Genomic DNA, 26,250 nt, shown 5'->3' with positions numbered 1-26,250 from the left:
GCGCTCCCACTCCGGTGTCTGTCCCTTGCCCTGACCTCATCATCTGCCAGCTAGCGTTAGACACCGCTTGTCACACACTGCCTGCCAGTGATCCCTCTCGCGCACTGTGAGCTAATCGTAGGATTCAGCATGTTCCTGGGTCTGTGTCATCCGCCTGCATGAGTCAAGATAAGTGGCACCAGCTGCTGTAACAAACAGCCCCAAGCATCTCAGCGGTGAATACAACACAGATTTATTTCTTGCTCACATCACAGTCCAATATGGGTCCGCTGGCCTTGCTCTGAGTGGTGACTTGGGGGTTCAGGCTTCTTCTATCCGGTGATGCCTCTGCCTCCAATATGGGCCATAACGATGTCTGGGATGAGTGGGGGTGGAAGAGAAAACATGAAAAGACAGTTTGAGTTCCAGATCTGGAAGTGGTACGCGTCACTTCCATCCGCATCCCACTGGCCAGAATCGGGACATGCAGCCCCAACCTCACCACAGGCAGACTTGGGCTCACAGCCTTCCCGTGCCCAGGGAGAGGGGGTCATATAAACAGTAGGCGTCCTGAGGGCACAGACCCCATGCACACCTTTCTATGTTTCCCTGAGCTTCCTCCGTAACATCCCCCCTGCCACCCAACACACTCACGCACCCATCCTGCCCAGCACAGCGCCTTGTTTACCAGCTGATGGACAGGCCAGTGTGAGTCAAAACAGGCTGCCTGAAGAGAAGGGGATGGGGCTTGGCGGGGACACGGGGCCTTCCTGTTCTTCGGACAACACCCATTCCCTGGGGCCTTACACTTTGTGTGGGACATAGTAGGTGCTCAGTAAACATTGGTTGAATAAATGAATAGATTGGATGAATGGAAAGATTAAGAAAACAGGCTCAGGAGAATGGAAGGAAGAGATAAAAGCTTTTTTTTTTTTTTTTTAATTAGATGATGAAGAAGACACTGGTCCAAACTTGAGACAGGTGAGCCCTCCTCCCAGGCCCCAACGGATGGGATGCCTGTGAACCAACTCAGGCAAAAATGGGGTGTGTGTGTGAAGGGATGGTGTTAGATGATGCTGGGCTTGGCCTCCCTGGGACCTATGGAGTTCCCCACCCTGGGGCAGCTATGATTCCTCCCATCTGCAATCCACATCTTTATTTGCTGGGGTTCATTGGGGTTAATTATCGTTGTGGTTGGGGTGGGGTGGGGAGGAGCCTTGCCCCAGCCCCAGGCCCTGGAAGGGAATCATGAGAGTCAGGGATAGGTTAGGAGAAATGGAAGGCTGGTACTGGGAGCTGGGGGACGTGGGATGGATTAGAAAGACACCTCCTGCCAGCAGTGTAACCATTTCTAGGCTCCACGCCTGGGTGGCCAAGCCTGTAAGCCTTCCTTGCCTCCCACCCATTCATGCTACCCCCCCGCCCCAAAGCATCAAAGCCCAGTGAGGTCTGGCTCCAGAAGGCAAGCGGCATTATTCACCGGGGTGGGGCTGAGCGCTCTGGGGGAGAAGTGGCCTGGCCATGGCTCAGATCTTGATCGACTGAGAGTGGGACTGGCATCCCAAGCTCCCCTGGCTCCAGCAGGGCAGGACCACATCGACGGGCCACCTCAGCGTCGGCCTCGCCTCCAAGGACCCTAGCCCTGGCCCGCCACAGCTGCCTGCCGTGTACATCCCACCTTCTAGGCTGCCAGCTGCTCTGCAGGGACGAAGCCAGGTTGGTGATGGGCCAGAGGGGCAGGTCAGGGACTGAAACAGGTAAGGGAAAGGGGGCCGGCCTTGAGCTGGTAGAGATGCTGCTGAGGCTCTGAGGCTGTCAGCCTGTCCCCACCTGGCAGGAAAGGACACCGAGGATAGGTGGCCCAGGCCACCTGTCCAAATTCCAGGGCAATCTAGGTCCTTGAAAATCCAAGGCTGGAGCTGTTAGCAACCCAGACTCCTGACCAGTGAGGCTTTCCAAGGGTCACTCGGTCACTCCCGCTGCGTCCGTTCAGCACCACAGTCCAGTGTGTGTGAGCGACTCTGGGGTGTAGATTAGCCTGAAGGTGTGTGTTGGACCTGGTGGGGCCAGTGCCAGGGCTGGAAAGGGAGTGAGGGCCACGATTCTTGCACAGTGTGGAGACAACCGAGAACAGCGTCTAGCGTGGGGCTCTGGACTCAGACACACCACGGTCTCATTCTTGCTGTGTGACCTTAGGGGAGTTGCTTGACCTCTCTGAGCCTCAGGTTTCTGACAAAGTGACTTGGAGTGGATGAAGGTGACACTACCTAACTGACTGGGTTGCTGGAGAGAGTAATAGGATCATTTCTGTTCCATGAATATCAGCGGACCACCACAGGGCAGGGCTCATCACTAAGCAATTCCTTGGGTACCGTACTTATAGCATTATCGTTATGGTGCATATTAGTATGATTTAAATCTAACATATATTGGTATCAATAATGATGCTAATAAATAGTTTCTATTTCCAGCGGGACAAAGGGCCCAACCATGCTCACTCCCTCTGTTTCATTCTCCTCGCCTTGTTTTCCGTGTATGCGCACGTGTGTGTGCACACGCCCGTGTTTGCAGAGGAGGGCTGGTGTTCAGGGGCCCGATGCCTCACCCCACTTCTGCTCTGCAATACTGACCACACTGTGTGGGAGGTGTGGGGACCCTGGAAGGGGAGTTTAGGACAGCCCAACAGGTGGGTTCCCACCTCTAGTTCAGGGATGCCCAGGCCTGACTGCTGCCCCCTGAGCCCTCCCCACCCCCAGACTCCTGTCTACCAGGCCCCTGGGCTTGGTCATCCACCTATGGGGTGTCAAGACCTGAGCTAAGCGCTTAACATAATTTATCATCCCAACTGGCCTACTATGTGGGGTTTAATTATCTCCACTCACAGAAGGAAACCGGAACTTGGAAAGACAAACTAGCCTTCCCAGCAGGTGGTGGAGCTGTGTGCCCCAACTGGACACTCTGGCCCAGGGGAAGCCGTCCACCCAGGTCCCTCTGTAACCTGGCTGACCCAAAAGGTAGATCTGTACTTGCTCGATCCCCTTCCTTCTGGATCACTGGTCCTTCTTCCCCTACTGCCTCCGTTCCCTGAGGTTCTGACACCCAACAAACCAGTCACCCAGAGAGAGTTTGAAGAAAGCTTTGTGGGAACCCTCAATTCAGGGCAAGGGGTGGGGCGAGGAGAGGTGGTGTGGGTGGCTGGAGCTTCGACCTTCCAGTCTAAAGGAGCTGGGCCCTAAAAATAATAGGAGAAGGAGTCTAAAAATAGACTGTAGACAAAATCATGGAACCCTCTGTGAGTGTGTATGCACACGCACGTGCACACACCCTTCTTCTGGGAAACCTGGAGGCCCTGAAGCAAAGATCAGTGAGCAAGACCACAGAGACACACAAGCATGCGCAGCTCACAAATAAACACAACCTTCCAGGAAAGCTCTGGGTCCAGTACACTCACCCCATGCTTGCACAGATCCATGTCAGTGTCGTCACCCACATTACACACACCCGCAGGTGCATATGCACACGCAGCCGAGAGCAGTCAGCAGCAAATCTAGAGGCTGAGCAGGAGGGCAGTGGACAGGAGTGGAGGGGGGTGGACGCAGCAAGTCCCACCTGTCCCGCATCCCACTCCCCAAGTCCTGCCAGCTGAGCCCCTGTTCTGACGAGGGGAGTCCCTGAGCCACCCTTGTGTCAAGTGAGAACCTGGGGAGGTGGCTCAGTGAATAGGGTACAAGGAGCCAGAGTTTGGGGGTTTGAATCCCATAGCCCTGACACTTGTGCACTCTGCGGCTTGGAGAAATGACCTAACCTCCCTGAGTCCTGGTTTCCTTACCTGTGAGGCAGGGCAGTGAGACAGTTCACAAGAGTTTGCTGTGCCCCGTATGCGTAAGTCCAAGACTTATGCTCTGAGAAGGCAGCTGGCAGCGAGCGGCCGTGCAAACTCACCAGAATCGATACCTCAGTTTTAGGCACTTCCTAGCAGGTCATCTGCCCTGAGCCTCAGTCTCCCCATCTGTAAAATGGGGCTAGGAAAGAATGCCTTCCTGCCCTTGCCACTTGAAGGACAGTGCTATGACGGTGCTGTGAGCTATGACTGTGGGGAAGGGGGAGCCTCCAGGGTCAGAGATGGTGAGGGTCAGGCCCCCTCTCCTCCCAGAGAAAGCCCCTCCCCCCCAGGAGGCCTCCCCTCCCCACTACTGTTCAGGATCAACTCCCCGGAAAGGTATATATCCAGAGTGGGGAGAGGGTCCCACAGAATGTTTGCCCATGCGGACCCCCCTGAGCCCATGGAATAAGGAAGCCAGAGTGAGAGAGGGTAAAACTGGGATTTACAACTTTAAAGGATTTCCAGGTCTCACCACACTGGCATGCCCCAAGGGTCTTTCTCTAAAGACCAAATTGGTGGTTCTGAATGGACTTGCCAGAAGTTTCCCTGCCTCAGACTCCATCAGACTTGGTCATTCAGCTATAGAAACCCGGGAGCAGCTGGGCCGGTGCAGCTGTGCAGAGTCAGACTGACAAGGAGTCAGGCCCTGTGTGTGCTCTCACAGGCTGTATGACCCAAGCAACAACCTAGTGTTCTCGAGTCTTGGTGTTCTCCTCTGTCAAATGGATTAACTGACCCCCTGTAATTATTAGATGAGTCGTGTGAATCCTCAGAAACCACAGATGTAAAGTGCTGACATACAGCAGGTGCTCAATAAATGCTCACCATCATGAGGAGACATGGCACCGCTGGGAGCCAGCCTGTCTGGGTTTGAGCCCTAGCCCTACCACCTCCAGCAGCGTGAGCTTGGGTACGTTTTACAAACATCTCTGTGCCTTGGTGTCCTCATTTGAAAACCAGGAATAACAACGGCGCCCGAGACCATGCGAGTAACTCCCTGGAAACGCTTGGGGCGCCCCAAGTGTTGCTATGACTCTTGGACTATGGTTGGGAGGGGAGACCTGGGTCAGAGAGCGGTGCTGCAAGCCTGCTGGGGGCCCGCGGGCCTGCACCACAATCCCCTCGGTGCGGGGTGACCAGAGGAGGGGCTACCTCCTCTGGGGCTACAGGGATCCGGTTCACCCAAGACAGGACCAGCGGACCAAGGTAGGGAGAGGGACAGGGAGCCTGTCTCATGGGAAGACACATGGGGAGAAAGATGCTGACGGCAAGCTCTTCCTCTCCTCACACCACTGCCCATGCCAGGTGGGGGTTCCCCCACACCCACAGCCAATTCTCCAACTCCGGACACCAGCCGTCCTGGAACTTCATTCAGTTCTGAAGCTGACGACGGGGCTCGTGTCAGACCCCACAGGTCCCTGGGCTCGGTCCCACAAACACAAGCTCACTTCTGACCTCCCCGATCCCCAGGCTACCTGCATGTCTGTCCAACCTGGCTAAAAATTGGGGGATTCCCAGAACCCACTGCCTCAGCCTCAATAGTTTGCTGGAACAGCTCACAGAGCTGAGAAAAGGACTTTACTTATAAAGCGTATTATGATGAGCAGCCAGATGAGGAGATACACCAGGTCCAGAAGGGTCCTGGGTGCAGGAGCTTCTGTCCCCGTGGAGTCGGGGGACACCGCCTTCTCAGAACATGGATGCATCATCACCTCAGAAGCTCTCTGCACCCTGTAGAGGAGGGGTGCTCATGGAGGCTTCACTGTGAAGGCATGATCGATCATTGGCCCAATCTGCAGCCTCCCTCCCCTCCCCAAAGGATGGGGAGCACTGAAACCTCCAAGGTGCTAGCCGTGGTGACCAGTCCCCACACTGAAGCTGTCCGGGAGCCCACCCAGAGTCGCCTCGTTTGAACAGAAGACACTCCTATCACCCAGGAACCCCTAAGGGACTCGGGAGCCTTGGGAAGTCTGGAACTGGGGGCAGTTACCAAATACATATTTCTTATGACGTGACCAATGGCAAAGGAGTCTGAGGTCTAGAGAGATGAGGCATCAGAAAGAGGAGGGGGGAGACTGAGCAGGAGCCCCAGTATTACAGACAGACGGGGCAGAGACCGAGACGGGGAGATAGGCACACTCTCCAGTCACGATAAAATGCTTCTGTGGGCTTGCTCCCCCATCTCGGCTGGCTTTTGCCCTCCCAAACAGCCCCCCAGTATCTTGCCCTGTGGCTCCACAAACCAACCTGCCCTCTCTCAGCCCAGCTCCTCCAGGCAGGTGGGTCAGCCCAGGTGCTTGGGTCACCGAAGTCGCCAGCATGCCCCCCGCCCCCAAGCCGGGCTGAGTCAGACATCTGCCCAGGACCAGGCAACCCCAGGTCAAGGGGACCCAAGACCAAAGACAACCCCCACCGAAGGGTACAAGTGCTTGGGCAGCCGATACGCCATGGTTAGGCATGCAGGCTTCAATACCACGGGAATTCGTCTCTGTGGCCTGGTTTGTCCACCTGACAGCTCTGTGACCTTGGGCAACTCATAACACTGCTCTGACCCTCTGCTTTCCCACCCGTGAAATGGGGATGATCATCATGATACAGTCCTTACTTTACAGGGTTGTGGCTTTAGTGGGAGGATTAAATGTATATAAAGTGCAGACACCTTATAAGCTCTCAACATTAATAGTAAAAATATGAAAGCTTACCTCTGGGGACAAGGTGGCTGAAGGGACCCAGGTCAGGGAGCCTGAGCTTTCCTTAATTAACTGGGACCTGAGGAATGTCACAAAACCTCTCTGATGGTTAATCTCTTCGCCTATGGAATAGGACTAAAACTCCTCACCTACATATCTTGTAGGATTAGGAGGAAGTTTTGGATGAAATCTAATGTTCAATATAATGGGGCCAGGTCAGTGGGCCTGCGATTCCCCCTCCAGAAAAGATGCCCTGGATCCTCCAGGAAAGGATTCCCCAGGGGGTCCTCCCACCAGATGGAGGCCCATCCTTGGCCCGCTGACCATTCCTTCCCTGCCTCATAAAGCCCCCACACCCCAGCTGGTGGGATGAGGAGGCCGTGCTGTCTCCAGGATCTAGTGGGATTGGTGGGGTGGCATACGGGGGTCAAAAAAGCAGCTGGGTCAGAAAAGCTGAACTGCTCCCCAGAAGGGCCTAGGATTCACCTACTGGGTGGGCGGGGTCACAGATGCGGTGAGTGCTTCATGGGCTTAAGGCCACCAATGACCATGATCATCGCTAATGTGTGCTAAGGCAGTGCACTAAGTGCCTAATCATGCATCATCCTCCCGTGATCATGTCACCTCCTGACGATCCACACTGTTGTTATAAGGAGTAATAACCACCTGTTTTACTGGAGGAAACAGACTCAGAGAGGCTGGGTAACTGACTCAAGGCCGCACAGCTGGAGAGGGCCAGCGCCAGCTTTGCTGCCCCGATCTGGCTGAGTCCTGAGTCCCGCCACCTCCTGTACAACCCAGGCTCATCTCAGAGAAGGTGACGCAGGCAGGCGCTGGGAGCATAAGGCTGTCACGCTGTCCAGGACTCGTCTAACACAGAGACAGGAGGCAGCTGGCACCACAGAAGGCACCAGGAGACCGAGTGCCACTTTGCCCGTTTGGCTGCTCTGTTATCTTCGGCCAGCCCCTTGCCCCCGGGGCCTCAATTAGCTCATCTGTAAAATGAGGTTGCCCCACATACCTGGAGGCCCTTCCTGGCTTCATTTGGCTTCATTCCTGGAGTCATTTGACACCCCCCGCCCCATGTCCACCAAATTAGTAATCTCTATGATGTAACTTCCGAGCAGTCTCACTGAGGCTTCTTAACACAGGGTCCCGGGACCCCTCGGAGCTCCGGGAGCTGCCTGGAATTATGAGCAGAACTGCATTTGAGTGTGTGTGGTGTGGGGAGTGCATTTTCCCAGGAGAATCATCTATATCGTTACCAGATTCTAATCCCTAAAGGCTAAGAGCCACTGATTGCTCCAAACTTTTAGAACTGCCCACACCTGGATCTAAATTTTAAGGGGAACAGGTCGAGAAGGCAATCCCTACCATGTAAAATTCTTCCCTTCACTGTGTTTAAAATCCCCTCAGACTTCCTGCAGCTGCACCTGCCACCCGGCTCCAGGCTTCCACCCTCCGGCCACACTGACCCATGGAGACCCCAGCCCCCAGGGCTTCCCATTAGGCTCCGCCTCTACGCCACCCACTGAAGCTCCTATCCGCTGTCCTGTGATTGGGTCCTCACCCCCATGTCCTTCCCCCGGAACCGCAGCGCCAGGACTGGCGGGTGTCTCTTGAGGTAGGTGCAGTGACCAGGATGGCCAGTAGGCATCACAGGGCGGATGGCCTGCGGAACAGGAACATCGGAGGAGAGAATCCCGGCTGGCCCCCTTAGCAGCCTGGCGGGGAGGAGAGTGCACCTGCAGTCAGGAGGTCGGTGTTCTGGGTCTGGAGCCTCCCCTCGGTAGGCCTCAGTTTTCCCATCTGTAAAGTGGAAGGAGAGGACCTAGAACCCCAGATGGTGGCTAAGCAACCTTCCCCCTGGGACATCCTCTGGACCTTTCTGTTGGATGCTGGAGGGAGGGAGCTGCCTTGCACTCCCTTTGGCAGAAGCACTTGACCCAGAATCCTTAGGGAATGAAATAAAAGGACTCAGGGGGCCCTTTGGGGACTTGACTGAGCAAACAGAGGCCACTGTCTTCCAGCTCAAGGGGAAGCCTCACCCCCTGGGGAGGAAGGGGGTTCTAAACAGGGCTGCCCCAAGAGCTGCCCCGGCTGGTGAGGGAAATGGGGACCACATTGGTGGCCTCCCAGGGTGGGCAGGAGGCCTTGAGATGAGGACTTATGGGGCCTGGGAGGTGGGTGGCAGCCTCCTTAGGTACAGCGTCTGCCCATCTGGAGAAGGCCAGGCAGGCCTTGATGGGAAGGGAGAAAGTGTCCTCGTGCCCTCAGCAGCTGCAGGATCTGGGAACAGGGCTGGGGCCTGAACCATCCTCCTCACTCAGCTTCTGGCTCTCCTTCCCTGGTTCTTCTGGACATTCCTTCTCCATCAGCTTCAAATTTTGGGCCCAGAGAGAGCAGGGTGAAGGCCCAGGGATGAGGGAAGGCCATGCAGGGATGCACGAGGACGGAATGCTCACCCATCCTTCCCGTGACCCCCTCCAGGGGGGCCACGAGGACCAAGTCCTCTTAGGTACAGAAAGACCTTCTCCCTCTTCCACCCTCAAGTGATTAAAGGATGAGACGCAGGCGCGACTGTGATACAGAACGTTCTCTACAAAAGTTATAATGAGCCTGTGGGAGGTGTACTTCGTACAGCAGTGGGAATCCCAGAGCCTGCCCGGCTCCAGCACTGGGAGAATGGGGAGGAGGCTGAGGCAGGACACAGACAGAGAACAGAAGAGAAAGGGCAGCACCTGGGCTCTGAGAGAGTCGAGTCGGCACTTGGGGGTGGCCCCAGGCCCAGGCCCAGAGAACAGGGAAAAGGACTGGGGTGGGCTCAGGGTGGCAGTGGCAGGCAGCCAAGCCTGCAGTGTGGAAACAGAAACCACCTCCACTGTGGCCCCCGCTCTGGACGCACACACAAACACGCCAGATGGAGGCCTGTGGCATTCTCTGGGGGTTCTCTTGTCTCCTGACCCGGCCAAGGGGGCCCAGGAAAGAGGTGGGGGCTGTGGCAGTGCTCCCAGTGGGAGCTGCTTCCCAAGCTGAGGGTCAGGGATGGAGGCTCATTGCTGACAGAGGAGGAGGGTGCGTGTGCCCACACATGTAAGGGGGCCCCTGAGTCTCTCCCCCACATCTGTGACCTCAGTCCAACTGGAAAACTGAGGACACATGCCTCAGGATGCATGTCTGAGGACCACCTGGGGCTGGCCTTTCTCCTGGTCTCACTGGTGTCATCACAGAGCAGGGACACATGCTGAGCTCTCACTGACTATCCACTCAGAACCATGCAGCTGCCCCGCTGCCTCCAGACCTGGAGGCAAATCCATCCAGCAGCCCTCAACACACACAAACTTGCACAGAGCCCCGGGGAGCTTAGATAATCGACATCCTCAGGCTCTTCCACTGTCCATATCACAGGACTGGCCCACAAGAGGCTAGACACCCAGCCATGCCCAGTCTCCGCCTGTCTCTGTGCTGGGAGCCACTGAGGCAGTTGGCAGCTGCCTTTTCTCCACCCCAGAACACGCCCACCAGGCCAAGGGCCCTAATACTGCAGCTCATTGCTCTAGCACCTTACATCTATTGCCCTGACCTTCTGGGGTCCATGGAGGGACCAGGGTGGAAGCAGGGTGGACGAGGGCAGAGTGAGGAGGGCAGAGTCAGGCTGGGCCCTGCCACAAGGTGAACTGGTAAGGAGGCCATTCACCCCCACCCCCCCACCCCGGCCTGGCACCCCAACTCCCCAGCATGGCCAGTAGGGGAAGGACACGGGGACGGGGGCTGGCTGTGCTTGGGATGGGGGTGGGGACTACCTACAGTCAGAGCATTTGGCTGAAGAGTCTAGCTAGGAACCTCCTCTCTAAGGTGTATGGGGGGAGGGGAGGCAGCCCAAACTCTTCCCTTCACATAAATGTAGGATATGAGCAAGTCTCCAGCCTGAGCACAACAACAGGATGCTTGGAGGAGAGTGTGGGGAGAGACAATGGCCCTTGGAACAGGCCGTGCCCACCCCCCACACTCCCATTCAGCTCTAATGGGCATGTCATCTATTCCCTGGGGCCCCAGGGGTCCCCTGCCCTTCCTCTGGGGCTGGTGTCCCAAGAATCCACATGTCCTTTAGGGGCATTCAGATGGGTGTGGCTCAAGGGCTCCAGGACCCCTTGCTGGTACCTCCAGGCTACACCTGCATGTGGAGTGTGGACAGGCTTTCAAAGGAGATGATCCACATGGTCTTTGCTCCTGGGGAGGGGCCGGGGGGCTTCAGGGCTGGCAACTGTGAGGACCTCATGGTCCCACGGTGGGTTGTGGCAACATGCAATTCATTTTGGTTTGGAGAGAGGAGCCCCCTGTTATCTGTAGAGAAAGACACAGAAACAGACTTCAGGTAAGGGCCTTCAAGACATCATTTTAAGACAAGATGAACCATTTGGACAACTAACCCTCTCCTGACAGGCTAATGGTCAGGGATGGGGACACTGGCCATCCCCATCCAGTGAACTCTAAACCAGACTGCTTCCCCACACCCACTCCTGCCCAGCCATGCAGGGTAAAAGCCACTGACACCAAAAGGCGGCAACGTCATGTGCTGGGCTTGTGGGATGCCATGAGAAAGGGGTCCGCCCAGGGCCAGGCCACCAGTGTTAGCAGACTTGAGCTCCCCTGACAGCTTTTGAACCTGACAACTCTCCTCCCATGGGAGTCACCGGGCTCTGGACCCACACAGACTGGGGATCAAGCCCAAGCTCTGCACCAAGCAGCAGCAGGACCTTAGGATGAGCTACTGCAAACTTCTGAGGCTCCAACTGCTCTCCTGGAAAATGGAGATGATACAGTCCCTGCACATGGGAGCTGGGAGGGACTCAGTAAGAGGACATGTGCAGGGGCATCTCTGGCACCCAGTAGGTGGGAGGGCCCAAAACGTCCTGGCTGTGATTACCCTGACTACTGTATCGCATTCACACTCATTTGGGGGCATTTTGAGATCTAAACGGAGGTGTATTTTACACTAGCTGTGATAAGAAGGCCTCCGGTCCTCCTTAAATTGGCAGCCTCTTTTTCAGAGTTGGGGATGAACAAATTAAGTGAGGCCTCTTGTAATTGGTGGGGACTAAGTTTTACTAAATAAGGTATTACCCCCCCCCCCCCCACACACACACACACACTCCTGAAAAGGCAGATCCTCCCCTGCGGGCCCCCTAAGGCCCTAAGGCCCCCATCTTCCCATCCCCCCAAGGCTCCGGGCACTCACAACTCCGTGTCCTCCAGGGCTGGCGGGCGCTCCAGCGCCTGCCTCCTCCTCCTCACGGCCCCCAGAATCTTCTTGCGGGGCCCCAGGGGGACGCTGATGCTGCGGAGGTCAAGGTCGGAGCACAGCATCAGGGCCTCCAGGTCGATCTTCTCCTGCCGCAGGAGGGAGGTGAAGTCCTCCATGTGCAGGGAGGCCAGGAAGGTCTCCAGGGGGCTGGTCTCGGGCTCCAGGTCCTCATCCAGGCCCAAGTCCAGCTCGTCCCAGGGCAGCTCCTCCCCGCAGCTGCGGTCCTGCAGGCTGTTGGCACTGCCCAGGCTGTCGTCGTCCAGGCTGGGGGAGCTCTGCAGCCGGCCTCGTGGGGCGCCCTCGGCGTCCTCGCGGCCCAGCCCGTGCAGCCCGCTGCTCAGGTAGTTCCTGCGGAACACCATGGTGCCCAGGCCGGGGCGGGTAAACAGGGAGTCGTGGCCTGAGTCGGTGCTGACCTCCGAGTGGGCAGGCTCGGCCGCCAGCGTGGCACGGGAGACGCTGTCCTCATCCGAGAGGAACATGTCCCGGAGCGGGGAGCGGCCCCACTCCTTGGGGTTGGCGTAGGTGCCCTGGCGCACGAACATCACGTCGCTGCCCAGCTGCAGGCCCGAGAGCGAGCGCACGCTCTTGCGGCCGTCCTCGGAGATCTTGAAGGTGCCCTCGCCGCCCTGCTTGCGCCGCTCCAGCTTCCGCTGGATCTTGCCCTTGCCCCTGGCCGTGCCGTGCAGCGTGGCCTGCGAGTAGGGCAGCTGGCTGCCCAGCGCCAGGTGCTGCAGCCGGCGGCTCAGGGTGCTGGACGTGAGGCTGGAGAAGCTGAGCGCGTCGGAGCGCTCGGCCCGCTCGCGGCGGTAGCGCCGCTCCATGCGCTCGTGGTGCTTGCGCTGCATCTTGGCGCACTCGCGGATGCGCCGCTCGGCCTCGCGGAAGGCCTTGTCCTTCAGCTTGCCCACCAGCTTGGGGTTGAGGCTGCTCTGCTTGGCGGCGATGGAGTCCAGGTAGCGCACGCACTCCATGTGGCCCTTCATCGCGGCCATGTCCAGCGGCGTGTGGTAGTCGTTGTCCAGGCACCAGATGTTGGCCCCGAAGGACACCAGGAAGGACAGGCAGTGCAGGTGGCCGTTGGAAGCTGCCAGGTGCAGGGGCGTGTTGCCCCAGATGTCACACTTGTCTGGGTCACCCCTGCAGGGAGGACACGCAAGGAGGGGTGATGAACCCATGGCTGGCTGCAGATGCGGGGAGCTCCCGGCCCCGTTGGGCGACTCCCGGGGGGCGCACGGGGAAGACCCGAAGGCCCCGCCTGAGATGTCTCCTCTGACTCCTGGAGATGCCAGACCTACCTAGGGAGAGCCGGGGGAGAAGGGGTGGAGGTGGAGGTGGAAGTGGAGATGGAGGTGGGGGTGGAGGTGGGGGTGGAGGTGGAGGTGGGGGTGGAGGTGGAGGTGGGGGTGGAGGTGGGGGTGGAGGTGGAGGTGGGGGTGGAGGTGGAGGTGCCGGTGGAGGTGGAGGTGGAGGTGGAGATGGAGGTGGGGGTGGAGGTGGAGGTGGAGGTGGAGGTGGGTGTGGAGGTGGAGATGGGGGTGGGGGTGGAGGTGGGGGTGGAGCAGAAATAGCCCCAGGCCCGCAGGGGGTGGGGCGACAGGAAAGGCGGGGCCGGGGCGGGGCCTTCCCCAAGAGAACTGATGGCTGGGAATCTCAGGGGATAAATATTTGATGCCCAGAGAGAAAGGAGTGAATTATTCATGGAGCCCAGCGGGGAGCTGGCCCAGAGAGGTGGTGGGCCAGGGCCGCGTCTGGGTCTCTAGGCAGGCGCGGTGGTGAGTGTGGCTGAGGGTACAGGGGTGACCTTAAAAAAGGACACAGGAGACTGGTGGGTGCTGAGCCTGAGCCCCGGGGGGGAAGGTGTGTGAGGGTGCGTGCCAGTGTGTCAGCGGGCACGGCCATGTCTGCAGGGAGCGGGGCCAGGCCTGGCAAGGCTGCGTGTGAGAGCAGGTGTCGGGTCTTGGCCTGGGCTGGGAGGGGAGTGTGGGGGCAGCCAGCACCAAAGCGGAGGAGGAGGCAAGTGTGCAACCTGGGCCCAAGAGCCCTCCCTTCCTGGGGCTGCCCTGTCATTGGGAGCCTTACAGGCAGGCTGGCTTGTGCCTGCCGGGGGGGACCCACCCAGCATCTTCCCACACCCTCCACACCAGATTGCGCCCCTTGGGAGCCCGGCGGCTCCTCCAAGCTCTCCCCTCCCACAGGGGCCTGGCTCAGCACCTCTGCCTTACACTAATGAGGCCCTGAGGCCACTCCGCATGGCTGGAGGAAGAATCATTCCCTTGTCTCAACAGCTTTCCCCACAACCCCCTCCTCATTTCCCCTACTGGTCGCCAAGTCCTGCAGGACAATGTGCCGAGGAGCTGCTTGGCATCTGGCCCATACCCCTTTCAACACCAAGCCTTGCTCTCTGTAGGAGTTGGGGGGTTTGGTGCACTGGGAAGCCACCCTTTTCCGTGGACCTCTCTGATGGGAGGCAGGATGGCAGGACCACTGTGTGCTCTCTTGGTGCGGGAAGGGCCAGTCTTGGCTTCTTGGAACATGGCTCAGCAGCCTGGTCTTAGAGCCTGCTCCCACCTGCCGCAGGCCTGAGGAGAGCCTCAGAGGGAGGACAAGGGGGTTCCCCCCCACCACATGTTCAGGGCTCAAGCCAGCATTTGGCACCAGGGCCAGCTGGGCCCCTTGCCGTCCACTGTGATTTCCCAGGGCCTAAGACGTTCATATGAACCCTCCTGTGGCATGTCCTCCTGGGGGCATGCTTTCCACTCCTTTTCCCTGTCCAGGCTGCCCAGGTGTCCAGTTCAAACAGGTGACCTCTCTGTAGGAAACTGTGGAGGCTGGGGAAGCTGTTCACAGTGTCATTCAGCCCCAAGAACCTACATCAGTGGCCCTGGATCCTGAATTCCTCCATTGCTACCTTCACATCCCTTCCCTGGCCCTGACGCGTGGACTCTATGCCCACTCCTCCTCCCAGACAACTCCTAAGGGCAGGAGAGGGAGCCCATTATGGAGGAGGGGCAGAGAGGGAGTTATAATGAGGTGGCTGCACCCACTGACATTTGGTGCTGGAGACGGTGCCCATAAATCCCAAGAATGAGCCGGGAGAGAGCTGAACAGGGAGGTGCAGCACTGGCTGGGAGAGCCCTCTGGCCCTGGGCTGGGAGAGGGCCCTGAGGAGCCTCGCTTTGCACCACTTCTCCCCCTTCTCTTCCGTCCCCACTCTTGCTTCCTGGTGACACCCACCCAGGAGACCGATCCCACCTCCCCCTCACTCTGCAGCCCCTCCCGCAATCATGGACCCCAAATCCCAGCCCCTCCCCTCCTAGCCCCACATCCAGGTCACAAGTGTCACATGCCTCGGGTTGTGCGGCCCTCCCACAGCTGCCAGGCTCCGGGGTCCCCCTTAGTTGGGGTAGAGAAGACAGCGGCTCAGAGGAGGGAGGCGGAGGATAACTTGGAGTCTTGGGGAGTGTGTCTCAGGGGACTGGAGGGGCCTGAAGACTCTCTTCCCTTCGACGGGGGGGGCTCGGGCAGGGACAGGGTGGGTACTCACCCCCGGCTCACGATGAGCCGCAGCGACTCCAGGTTGCCGTGGTAGGCAGCCCAGAGGGTGGGAGTCATGCCGTCCTCGTCGGGGGCGTTCAGCTCCTTCCTGGTGGCCTCTTTGAGGAGCTCCAGGTAGCCGTCCCGGGCCGCCCGGTGGTACTGGTCGTTCATGGCGCCTGACTCAGACGGGGTGGGCAGGGGGCACGGGGCACGGGGAAAGGCCCCCCGCGGGGGAGGGCGGCGGGGTTAGGGCTGAGGCATGGGGCTGGAGGAGGGGGCCGAGCAGGGCCCGGGGCCGCCAGCCCCCGCTGCCGCACACGGAGGTTGCGGAGCGCCAGGGCCGCCTCGGACATCTGAGCCGCGCACCCCGGGGGGGGGGGGGGGGGGGGGGGGGAGGATCTCCCGCCGCCAAGGGAGCCGCCCCCGGGCTGCCCCTGGGTCCTAAACACCCTGCTCCCGAGCGCACCGGGGCGACCCACGCGACACCCTGCCCTCGCCCCAAAAGCGGTCACCCCAGCGCCCCGGCCCATGAGGCCCAGCCTGGGGACGGGCCGAGGTCTGTCCTCACTGGAGCCCCGGCTCTCCGGCTCCCGTCGAAGGAAGGGGCCAAGGACTGGGCAGCGGTGTCTGCGGGCAGTCTGGATCCCCTAGGACAGCGGGCCAGGGGCGGGGAGGAGGACTGCGCCCCGACAGCCAGGAGCACCCGAAGGCCTGGCTCCAGGCGCCGCGGCCGCGCGGGGTCTGCGGGCCGCGCTCCAGCAGGGGGCGCTGGAGGACTGAGCCTGCGGAGCCCCCTGCGGGGAGCGATAGGGGAACAGGGAACAACGACCCCGGGAGGGTGTCGGGGAAAGGGGCACTGGGGTGCCAGAGGAGCGCGAAGGTAGAGGGTGCGCTGGGCCTGGGAGGGCGTCGGAGTCCCTGCGGGCCGTTGGGGGGTCTGCTGAGCATCAGCGCTCGCGGCTCTGGACGGCGGGGACCGCGGGCACCGCGGGGCGCGAGGGCGCGGTGGGTGCCAGGGGCGGGGTGCCCTCTGGGTGCCGCAGTGCGGGGCCGCGCCCCAGGTGACGGGACGGCGGGGGAGGGGGCGCCTCTTCACGGGTAAATATAAATCTTACCTTATCTGGCTCCCGCGCTCTCTTCCCCAAATTCAGCTCGGAGAAAAGATGGATCATGTGAGTGGGACTGAGAGATTTATGGAGCTGAGCTCCCGCGGCTGTAAATCACCCTGCCCTCCCCAGTATAAAGCGCCCGTACAGCCCGGTGTGGGGCAGAGGAGACGCTCGCCGCCCCCTGGCCCCCGGCTCAGCGCGGGCTCCCGGACCAGCCAGGTGGGTGCCCGGACCACACGGACGGCCTGGGGAGCGGGGACGCGGGACGGGGCCCGACGGGGCTGCCGCCGCCTCTCCTGCGCTCGGTCGTCGAGGGAGAGACCCCAAGGGTCCGCTTCTCCCTTGCGTCTCCCCAGCGCATCCTCCACCACCGCAGCTTCTCCGTCCCTAAACCCAGGGATAAGACGGGCGAAGGACAGCGCTCGGGGTGACCTGGTCCTGTCCGCTCCTCCCCCGCAGTGACCCCTCCCACCTCCCCCATCGCCCCTGCCATGTCGGAGGACTCGGCCCCGGGCCCCGAGGAGAGCCCGCCAGCGCCCCGGGCAGGCTCCCGCGAGGTGTGGAAGAAGGGCGGCCGCCTGCTGTCCGTGCTGCTGGCCGTGAACGTGCTGCTGCTCGCCTGCACGCTCATCAGTGGCGGCGCCTTCAACAAGGTAGCGGTGTACGACACCGACGTGTTCGCGCTGCTCACCACCATGATGCTGCTCGCCTCCCTCTGGATCCTCTTCTACCTCTTCCGGACCGTGCGCTGCCCCGACGCCGTCCCCTACCGGGACGCGCACGCCGGCCCCATCTGGCTCCGAGGTGCCCGGGGAGGTGGTGGGGGGGAGTGGGGGGCAGGCGAGGAGCCAGAGGCTGCGACCCTCAGAGGAATTGTGGAGTGCGCCTCACGGTAGGGAGCTGAGAAATTGGGGGTGGGGGTGTGGGGGAGGCAGATGTGGCTGAAGACCAGACGGGCTGCAGTTGGAAGAGAAGAGGAAGAGAAACAGTCTTGGGAGAAGAATGAAGTGAGGGATGGAGAACTTCTTTGCCCTTCCTAAAGATTGCAAAGGGATGGTCATGGGAGAGCCTTTGATGGAGAGCAGAACAGATGACCGCTGCAGCTGAAAGAACCCACCTGGGCCCTTCTGCCAATCTATGCAGCCCCAAAGACATAGGGGCTCAATAGGATGTCCGTCCATCCATCCACCCTCTCAGTCCTATACTCATTCTCCACCCACTCATTCATCTTTCAATCCATCCATTCACCCATCCTCTATCCATCCATCCATCATCCAACTATACACCCATCAGTCCATCCATCCATCCGTCCATTCATATAGCCAGCCAGCCAGCCAGCCATTTATCCATCCTCTCAACCACCCCATTCATCTATCCATTGATCCTCCCATCAATCTTATTCATCTCTTCATCCAACCAACCATCCAACCAACCATCCAACCAACCACCCATCTAGCCATCCATTCTCAGATCTATAAACCATCCTCTCTGACCCATCCTCCACCCCTTGTTCCCAGGTGGGCTGGTGCTGTTTGGGATCTGCACTCTTGTCATGGATGTCTTCAAGACTGGCTACTACTCCAGTTTCTTTGAGTGCCAATCGGCCATCAAGATTCTGCATCCTCTCACCCAGGCTGTGTTTGTCATCGTCCAGGTGGGTGGAAGGAGTGTTCTTGAGTGTGGTGGAAAGGAGCCAACACCTGACATGAGATCAGGAGATCTCCACTCTTCTACCCTGAGCAATCAAGTAACATGGGGATAAGACTGTAGCATGGATCACCTGAACCCATAAATCTGAAAGCACTTGGTAATGAATTAATATCCAAATGTGAGCTCCTACTTAGGGGTCCCGTGATTTCATTTCAACCAAAGCAGTGCCAGTATCAACATCTAGGATGTCTGAGTTGTGGCAGCTGCCATGCCTCCTAGAACCTGGCTTGCCCTCCCTGAGTGCCTGTAAAAGGCATCACTTTCAGCCCAGGGTCCTGCTGTGAGCATGGCTGGTTTGGCTTCAGCTATTATCCATATGTTCTATATTTGTTCAGGAAATAGGGTGTCCTGTACCTGGGATTTTTTTCAAACAAGTTCAAGTATATTTATTTTTATTTGTTGCAAACATAACACTCTGAAAGATCTTCTGATTGAGCTGAGGCAGGACTGGTCTTACATGGAACCAGAACAGATCTCAGCCCTCCACCATGACCAGAATGACCACACATAGGGTTCCCTCTCCTGAAAAATCACCCCCGATGTGTGGATTTCCATAATTCAACACATTCGTGACTTTGGTACTTAGGAGAGCTTTACTTTTTTTACATTTTACGGGTTTGAAGAATACTCAGGTGAAATGAAAATACAGACTCCCTTACATCACCAAATACCATGACAAGGATTTGTTGGCAACCAGGTGAGGGTTGCAAGGCAACAAAGGATGGGGATGGGGCAGGGGATATTGCCAAAGGGAGGTGAGAAGCCACCAGAGATTCTCTCTTCCTTGGACAAGACTCAGGCTGGCCTCACTCCTAGGAATAAGTAGCTAGACAGTCAAATTTCTACCTGGGGGGAAAAAAAAAAGAACAGCAACCACAACAAAAAAGCATCAAGAGTTTACACGTAACATTTTGCAAACTCTGAAAGAAGAGAACTATTTTATACAAATTGTCTCATGGAGAGAGAGAAAGCTCCTGACTCATTTTGTAAAGCTAAGAGAAATGTGGTAGGTTGGTGAGGCTCTTGAGGTAGAAGGAATGTACTGTGGGGTTTGGACATGGGCACCCCAGAGTCTGGCCCATCTGCAGAGTGAATGACCTCCCCCACTCTCTCTCAACACAGACTTACTTTCTCTGGGTCTCCGCTAAAGACTGTATTCACGTTCATCTGGATCTGACCCGGTGAGTGCTCAACATCCATGCCCGCGGAGCATGAGCAAGGAGGGCTTTCCAACCTGGCCTGGGGCTTCTTTCTGTACCCTGGGTGGGGCTTCAGCCAAGGCCCCTTGGCTCTGTCAGCCTGATTCCACCACTCTGTGCTGTGTTGTGTGTATGTGTGTGCCGACACACTCATACCTATGTGTTTTGGTGGGATGGGTTATATAGTGCACTATACGTGCTTTCTTTCTTTTTTTTTTTTTTAAGATTTATTTATTTATTTATTCATGAGAGACACAGAGAGAGAGAGGCAGAGACACAGAGAGAAGCAGGCTCCATGCAGGGAGCCCAACGTGGGACTCAATCCCGGGTCTCCAGGATCACACCCTGGGCTGAAGGCAGGCACTAAACCACTGAGCCACCCAGGCTGCCCTATATGTGCTTTCCTGTAGGAGAGGGAGCAGTAGTGGCCTGAGCCCCTGGACACCCCCTTGGCCCTCTCTTGGGTGGCATTCTGGCCAGACTAAGTGTTCCTTCCAAACTCAGCCTCTCTGCTTACATAGGGGGCCTGACTGCTTTCTTGCCTCCCAACATCATCTCCCAGTATAGCTCCCCAGCTCTCCATCTCCCCAGGGACCCACAATAGGCCAGACACTCACTGGCCTCTTTGCTTCCTCTCCCCAAACAGGTGTGGTCTCATGTTCACCCTCACCACCAACCTGGCCATCTGGATGGCAGCCGTGGTGGACGAGTCCGTGCACCAGACCCACTCCTATGATAGTTCCCACAGCAACACCAGCCACCTTCGCCTCGCTCCTGACCGTGAGTGTCCAGTTCAGATTAAACCTGGTCCCAGGACTTCCAGGCCTTAGTCTGGGTGCTTGTCTCCCTTGCCCAGGAGAGCCTCCTGCTCCAGACTCTGTCTCTGAAAACAGAGTAGGTCACACCAGAAGGAGGGTGCCAGGGGGCATATTCTCTTTCCAGAGGATGTAGCCTTGGCCCCACTGTTCAGGACTCCATCCCACCAAAGAAGGGATTTGGGCTCCAGGATGAAAGGGCGAGGGTGATCAAAGTGGAGGGAAGGAAAGGGAGGCAGGTAGAGTGGCTCAATGGTGGAAGCATGGGACAGAGTCTGGCAAGGAGAAGGTAGAAATAATAATCACAATGATAATAGTGACAGTTTTCTGAGCTCTGTATGTCAGGTGCTGTGCTGAGTGTCCTAAACACTCTACTTACTTAACCCTCACAACTTCCCAATGAGATGGATACTTTTTTTTTCTTTTTCAGTGAGAGAGAGAGAGAGAGAGAGAGAGAATGTGTGTGTAAGAGTGGGGACAGGGGAGGGGCAGAGGAAGAGGGAGAGAGAGAATCTTAAGCAGACTCAGCACTGAGCATAGAGCCTGGCACAGGACTCGATCTCATGACCCTGAGATCATGACCTGAGCCAAAATCAAGAGTGTGAAGCTTAACCAACTGAGTCCCAAAATGAGTACTATTAATATCTCCATTTTACAAATACAGAAACTGAGGCCTAAAAGGTGAAATAATTTGCAATATTCACAGAGCTACACTGAAGAATAGAGTCCACAGGCTCCCTGGGCCAGTTCTCTGGACTTCGGTAGCTCCCCTGCCCCACCCCACTAACCAGGACCAGACTAGATGATTATGTACATATGGATTTTGTCCAAAGACACACACATACTCAGTGTGGAAGTGTCCAGGAATGGCAAGAATGGATCAGTCTAGCAGGACTGATAAAGGGTCACCTTGCACACACAGAGGGCTCCTGATGATGGTTAAAAACCAACCTGGAGGGGACACCTGGGTGGCTCAGTCGGTTAAACATCCAACTCTTAATTTTGTTTTTGTTTTTTTAAGATTTTATTTATTTATTCATGAGAGACAGAGAGAGAGAGAGAGAGGAACAGACACAGGCAGAGGGAGAAGCAGGCTCCATGCAGGGAGCCAGACGTGGGACTCAATCCTGGGTCTCCAGGGTCACACCCTGGGCTGAAGGTGGTGCTAAACTGCTGCGCCACCCAGGCTGCCCCCAACTCTTAATTTTGGCTCAGGTCATGATTTCAGGGTCATGAGATCAAGCCCCAAGTTGGGCTCTGTGCTGGCTGGGCATGGAGCCTGCTTGAGATTCTCTCTCTCTCTCTCTCCCTCTGCTGCTCCCTCTGCATATACATATGCTGTCTCTGCTCTCGCTCTCTCTCTCTCAAACAAAACCAAACCAAAAAAACAACCCAGAGAGGTGGCCAATTTAATAGGCTGGAGTCCCAGGGCGTAGAGAGGGATACTGGGAAGGTACTTGCCCTGGGGTTGGGAGCCAGGTCAATAGCTCTGCCATTACAAGCCACTTTACGTCAGTGAGCCTCAGTTTCCACATCTGCAAAACCAGTGGGAATAGTTCTGGGGACCAAAAGAGATGTTTGCCAAGATCCAAGACATTCTATAAAGTGCACTCGGGACACAGGACAAGATTGCTACAGGTGTGCCACAAACCAAAATGACAGGAGGTCACACGTGGGCCAAGCAGCTCACCTTCTGGGCTGAGTCAGATGCTGGGGAGAGCTGCGAGGAAGCTGGAGTTTCCGGGGTTCCCAGGAGGGCCACCATCTATCGGGACCAGAACCTCACCTATTTTGGGGATCCAGGGATGGTTACTGGTTGGGAAGGATTGGAAATGTCTGCCTGAAGGAATGGAATGGGATGAAGCGGCCAGAATCTGCGGTTCAGGCTTTTGTTTATTGAGCACTGGCTACTGTTTACTGATGTGCCCTGGTCTCTGGCGCACAGTGGGTGCTCAGTAAATCCCTGGGGATTGAGTGAGCCAGCCGGGCCCTGTGCGAGCACTTCGGGATACGGTGGTGAGCATAGCAGCCAGTGATTCCACCCTAACAAAAGTCACAGTTGAGAGGTGAGGTCCTTCAGATGGGGTGCCTCCAGGAAGGTGGGAGGGCAGTCCCACTCTGTGCCCCTCTCTCCACAGCGGAGCGAGCAGGCAGCTCGGTTGGAGGAGACTGTTCCTGCAACACGGCCATCTGCCAGATTTTCCAGCAGGGCTACTTCTACCTGTATCCCTTCAACATCGAGTACAGCCTTTTTGCCTCCACCATGCTCTATGTCATGTGGAAGAATGTGGGCAGACTGCTGGCCTCCTCCACCCACGGCCACGGCCACACCCCATCCCAGATCAGCCTCTTCCGGGAGACCTTTTTTGCTGGCCCGATCCTGGGCCTGATGCTCTTCGTGGTGGGGCTGGCTGTCTTCATCATCTACGAGGTCCAAGTGAGTGGGGAGGGGGGCCGCCCCGAGCAGGCCCTGGTCCTCTACTACAGCTTCAACATCATCTGTCTGGGGCTCATGACCTTGGTCAGCCTGAGCGGCTCAGTCATCTACCGTTTTGATCGCCGGGCCATGGATCACCATAAGAACCCCACTCGAACCCTGGATGTGGCGCTGCTGATGGGTGCCGCCCTGGGCCAGTACGCTATCTCCTACTACTCTATTGTAGCTGTGGTGGTGGGCACACCCAGGGACCTCCTGGGGGGGCTCAACCTAGCCCATGCTCTGCTCATGATTGCCCAGCACACCTTCCAGAATGTGTTCATCATCGAGAGCCTCCATCGGGGACCACCCGGGGCTGAATCTCATGATACCACCCCCAAGGAGTCCTGCCATGGCCTTACCTTTGCCAACGTGGATGCCCTCCACACCTTGCCTGCCTGCCCACCTACTCCCAGGCTGGTTGGCACCAGCCATGGCCTTACCTTTGCCAACATTGATGCCCTCCACACCTTGCCTGCCTGCCCACCCACTCCCAGACTGGTTGGCACCAACCCAGGGGGACCTCAGGAAGCAGTGGCCATCATCTTGGCCCCCAGGAGCCACTGGAGACGCCGGTGCCTGAAGGACATGTCTCTGTTTCTTCTGCTCTGCAATGTCATCGTGAGTAACTGGGGGGTGGGAGAGGGGAGATGGGGATAGGCTGAGGGGGACGATAAGGCCAAAGAAGGATGCTCTTGCCCTTCTCTGTCTTGTCCCCAGCCCACTTGAGAATCCTACAGCTCTCTAGGAGAGAAGCAGGTTCAGAAAGAGTCAGATGTAGCCCCTGGGCAAACAGCATCTCAGGGCACAGAGAGAGAATGAAATCCCAGCCTTCCTGCATCTAGACTGCAGATGGAACTGGAGGGCTCCCGGGGAATGCTGACCTGGGGGCTGGGCGGAGGTGGCAGGGAGCTGTGAAGTGATGTGGAGGGTGGGTGCCCTCACCTCTCCATGGAAGGTGTGACTGCTCCTGGGAACTTGTGACCAGCTTCCTTCTCAGAATAATTGGAGCAGCATCAGGAAGTAGCAGAGACCAGCATAAGTGTGAGCACTCTCTTAGCAGAGTGCGGTGGAGGGCTGGCCTGGAAGGGGGGCATTCACAACAGCGCCCCCTCCCTGCTACTCCGGCAGAACCGCTTACTGAGAGAAACCCCTGTGCTAACAAGCCTTCACCCCAGGGCAGAAACACTCCATGAAGACACACACCCCAGTAAAAGAATACCCCTCATGTGGCTACATCCCAATGGAGAAATGCTCCGGTGTAGATAAAATCCCCTGGGGAGAAATTTCTAATATGCAAACATTGTGCCCATGTGAGTGCATCCCAAATAAAGAACACAGCTCTACTGAAGTTTAACTCAAGATAAAAATATAAAAATAGCCCTTTTAGCTATAGTCTCCAACAGGAAAATATCCCTAATTTACGAAGAAACATGCTCAATGCGGGTCTATCCCGATGGAGAGCACATCTCCAGGGTGATTCCACCCCAGTGCACACAACATAAAATACACCAACAACCCTGACTTGAGTGCACTTGTAGTGTGTCCCCACTGTAAATACTGCCCAACCGACCGGTAATCTGTTAATAAAACGGGGGGGGGGGGGGCAGGGACGATCACCAATTTCTGACCCTCCAGCAGAAGCAATAAGGCTCAAAACCTCTTTATATCTTGGGCTAGCCTGGAAGCCCACCTCAGCCTGGCCCTGCCCTCACCTTCCCCTGGGGGTGGAGGGGGGGCATGCCTGCAGGCTGGGAGCTACCTTCTGGGAGGCTGGTTTCACTCCAGGTACCTGTTCCTGGGTCAACTCTAGGAGCATCCTCTCCAATTCTATTTCATAGGACAGAAACAGCCTCAGAAAGGAGCTGTGTGTGCCCAAGGACACATAGTTCACTGGGGTTGGGGAAGTGGGGCTGGCCCAGAAGCCATTGTTCTTTGCCTTATACCCTATGCCTGAACTGTCTGAGTTCCAGCCAGAGATGAAGCAGGATTCCAGCATTAACATCCTCCCAGATCGCGGAAAGGAACAGACCTGGAGAACAGAGCTTTTGAGGGTGGTGGTGGGGTACACTTCTGGCTGGATCCTGACACCGCTGCCTGGGCCTGTCTATTTCTACCACCACAGTGCACACATCTCTCCAGGAGAGAGCTTCTGGTTTAGCCATTTGTACCCAATTCTCACATCATCTACTTTCCCTTCCTCCCTATCTGACAAATGAGCCATAATGACAGGGTAGGAGATGGGATCACAGGGGAAGCCCCAGCCTGGGGGTGAGCAAGTTCAGTTGGGCACCTATTCTGAACTCCTTAGTGAGTGCCAGGCCCTGCCCAAGATGCTAAGGTTCCCCACTCACTACCCCTCAGCCCTTGCTGTCCAACAAACTGGAGGGCTGGGACCCCCTTCCTATCACCTCCCAGCAAAGTCCACAGAAATAACCTACAAGTGGCCAGCAGGGGCCAGGTCCTGATGCTCCCCTCTCTCCCCACAGCTGTGGATCATGCCTGCCTTCGGAGCCCGCCCTCACTTCAGCAACACTGTGGAGGTGGACTTCTATGGCTACTCACTCTGGGCAGCCATCGTCAACATCTGCCTGCCCTTCGGCATCTTCTACCGTATGCACGCTGTCTCCAGCCTGCTGGAGGTCTATGTCTTGTCCTGAAGGCCCTCACAGAGACATGCAGGGGTGGGGCTCGGCTCATGTGCCCACTCAGAGACTCCCCCAGGAAAGAACCCCAGGCTGGCAGTCACTGTGCCACATTAGCACCCATTCCCCACAGGCCCCAGGGTAGAATTTTCACAAAAGTTATTTTTCCAGGATGAGTTTTTAAATCACAATCAGGACATACCCACCCACCCCAGTATAATCCTGGAACTTGGAGTGACCAGGGAGGGGAGACCTCTCCCTATAATATCCAGGACCAGACAAGATCCAGAAGTGTCTGCAGCTCTGGCGCCACCCCTGACCCCAGCCCTGTGGCCTGGAGCTGGAACTGCCTGCGGTTTGCCCCCCCCCATCCCCCACTTCTTGTCTCAGCCACCCCATGTGAGACGATCTAGGAGAAAATCTTGGAAGTCAGAGCTGGAAGGAACCCTGGAGATTTTCAGGTCTCCAGCTTTTCAGTGAGTGAGCCAAATCCGAGTTACAGACTGGTTACAGACCTGTCAGCACCTGGGTGGCTGGGAGGGGCTGGACAGAGTACACGGGCTGCCATCTTCCTCTTCCCCTTATCCTCAAATGACAAATATGTTTATGTGTTCCACGAAGTGTGAAAGGTTAAGAAAGATGGACCTAGTCCAGCTACCATTTTACAAAGGAAACTGAGGCCCAGAGAGGTAAAGTGACTTGCCCGAGGTCACAGAGCTAAAGAGAGCCAGAGCCTTTCTACTAAGGATCATAATTTTCCAACAGCAGAACTTCTTCTTCCTTAAATAAAATATTTCAAGAACCCAAGTTTATAACATAAACAGGGCTGTTCTAGTGTAAGAGGTGTTGGGGGACACAGAACCTTACTGCGTGGGTCCTTCCCTTACCCACCACCCCCA

At 57.2% G+C, this 26,250-nt stretch overlaps 2 protein-coding genes across 9 annotated transcripts; one reads left to right on the top strand and one right to left on the bottom strand.

The window, feature by feature from the left end:
- Positions 1-216: 216 nt before the first annotated feature.
- USH1G (USH1 protein network component sans) lies at positions 217-16,912 on the bottom strand. Of its 5 annotated transcripts, none has more exons than XR_011999525.1 (6): positions 16,513-16,912; positions 15,405-15,573; positions 11,792-12,997; positions 10,714-10,896; positions 8,123-8,361; positions 217-355 (listed from the first exon to the last, which is right to left on the bottom strand). XR_011999525.1 is itself a non-coding variant. In XM_025999427.2 (4 exons), exons 2-4 carry the CDS (start codon positions 15,566-15,568, stop codon positions 10,893-10,895), a joined length of 1,374 nt encoding a protein of 457 aa, XP_025855212.2. In that variant the 5' UTR covers positions 15,569-15,573; positions 16,513-16,912; the 3' UTR covers positions 9,134-10,892. The 5 variants fall into 5 exon arrangements, 2 of the variants coding, with proteins under 2 accessions (XP_025855212.2, XP_025855211.1); XR_011999523.1 differs by lacking the exon at positions 16,513-16,912 and adding an exon at positions 7,574-7,736 and having other exon boundaries at positions 15,405-15,766; XR_011999524.1 differs by lacking the exons at positions 217-355; positions 8,123-8,361 and adding an exon at positions 9,134-9,433 and having other exon boundaries at positions 9,481-10,896.
- Positions 1,515-26,172, top strand: OTOP2 (otopetrin 2). Of its 4 annotated transcripts, none has more exons than XM_072746668.1 (9): positions 1,515-1,695; positions 7,969-8,176; positions 16,549-16,725; positions 16,966-17,310; positions 18,024-18,160; positions 19,339-19,397; positions 20,062-20,195; positions 22,369-23,327; positions 25,196-26,172. In XM_072746668.1, the coding sequence occupies exons 4-9, from the start codon at positions 16,998-17,000 to the stop codon at positions 25,364-25,366; spliced, it is 1,773 nt and encodes a 590-aa protein (XP_072602769.1). In that variant the 5' UTR covers positions 1,515-1,695; positions 7,969-8,176; positions 16,549-16,725; positions 16,966-16,997; the 3' UTR covers positions 25,367-26,172. The 4 variants fall into 4 exon arrangements, with proteins under 4 accessions (XP_072602769.1, XP_072602771.1, XP_072602770.1 ...); XM_072746670.1 differs by having other exon boundaries at positions 1,525-1,695; positions 16,966-17,159; XM_072746669.1 differs by lacking the exons at positions 1,515-1,695; positions 7,969-8,176 and adding an exon at positions 16,192-16,277 and having other exon boundaries at positions 16,966-17,159.
- The last annotated feature ends 78 nt before the right edge of the window (positions 26,173-26,250 follow it).

The sequence above is a fragment of the Vulpes vulpes genome, chromosome 2 (genome assembly GCF_048418805.1).
Source record: "Vulpes vulpes isolate BD-2025 chromosome 2, VulVul3, whole genome shotgun sequence".
Lineage (NCBI taxonomy): Eukaryota > Metazoa > Chordata > Mammalia > Carnivora > Canidae > Vulpes > Vulpes vulpes.
The sequence above is the reverse complement of the archived record's forward strand: the minus strand, read 5'-3'. Positions and strand labels throughout refer to the sequence as shown.

Coding starts and splice junctions, on each gene's coding strand:
- USH1G (XM_025999427.2), bottom strand. CDS start 15,568: ATGAACGACCAGTACCACCGGGCGGCCCGGGACGGCTACCTGGAGCTC. Junction 12,998..15,404: donor CGGCTCATCGTGAGCCGGGG/GTGAGTACCCAC, acceptor TCCTCCCTGCAG/GGGTGACCCAGACAAGTGTG.
- OTOP2 (XM_072746668.1), top strand. CDS start 16,998: ATGTCGGAGGACTCGGCCCCGGGCCCCGAGGAGAGCCCGCCAGCGCCC. Junction 18,161..19,338: donor CTGTGTTTGTCATCGTCCAG/GTGGGTGGAAGG, acceptor CTCTCAACACAG/ACTTACTTTCTCTGGGTCTC. Junction 23,328..25,195: donor TTCTGCTCTGCAATGTCATC/GTGAGTAACTGG, acceptor CTCTCCCCACAG/CTGTGGATCATGCCTGCCTT.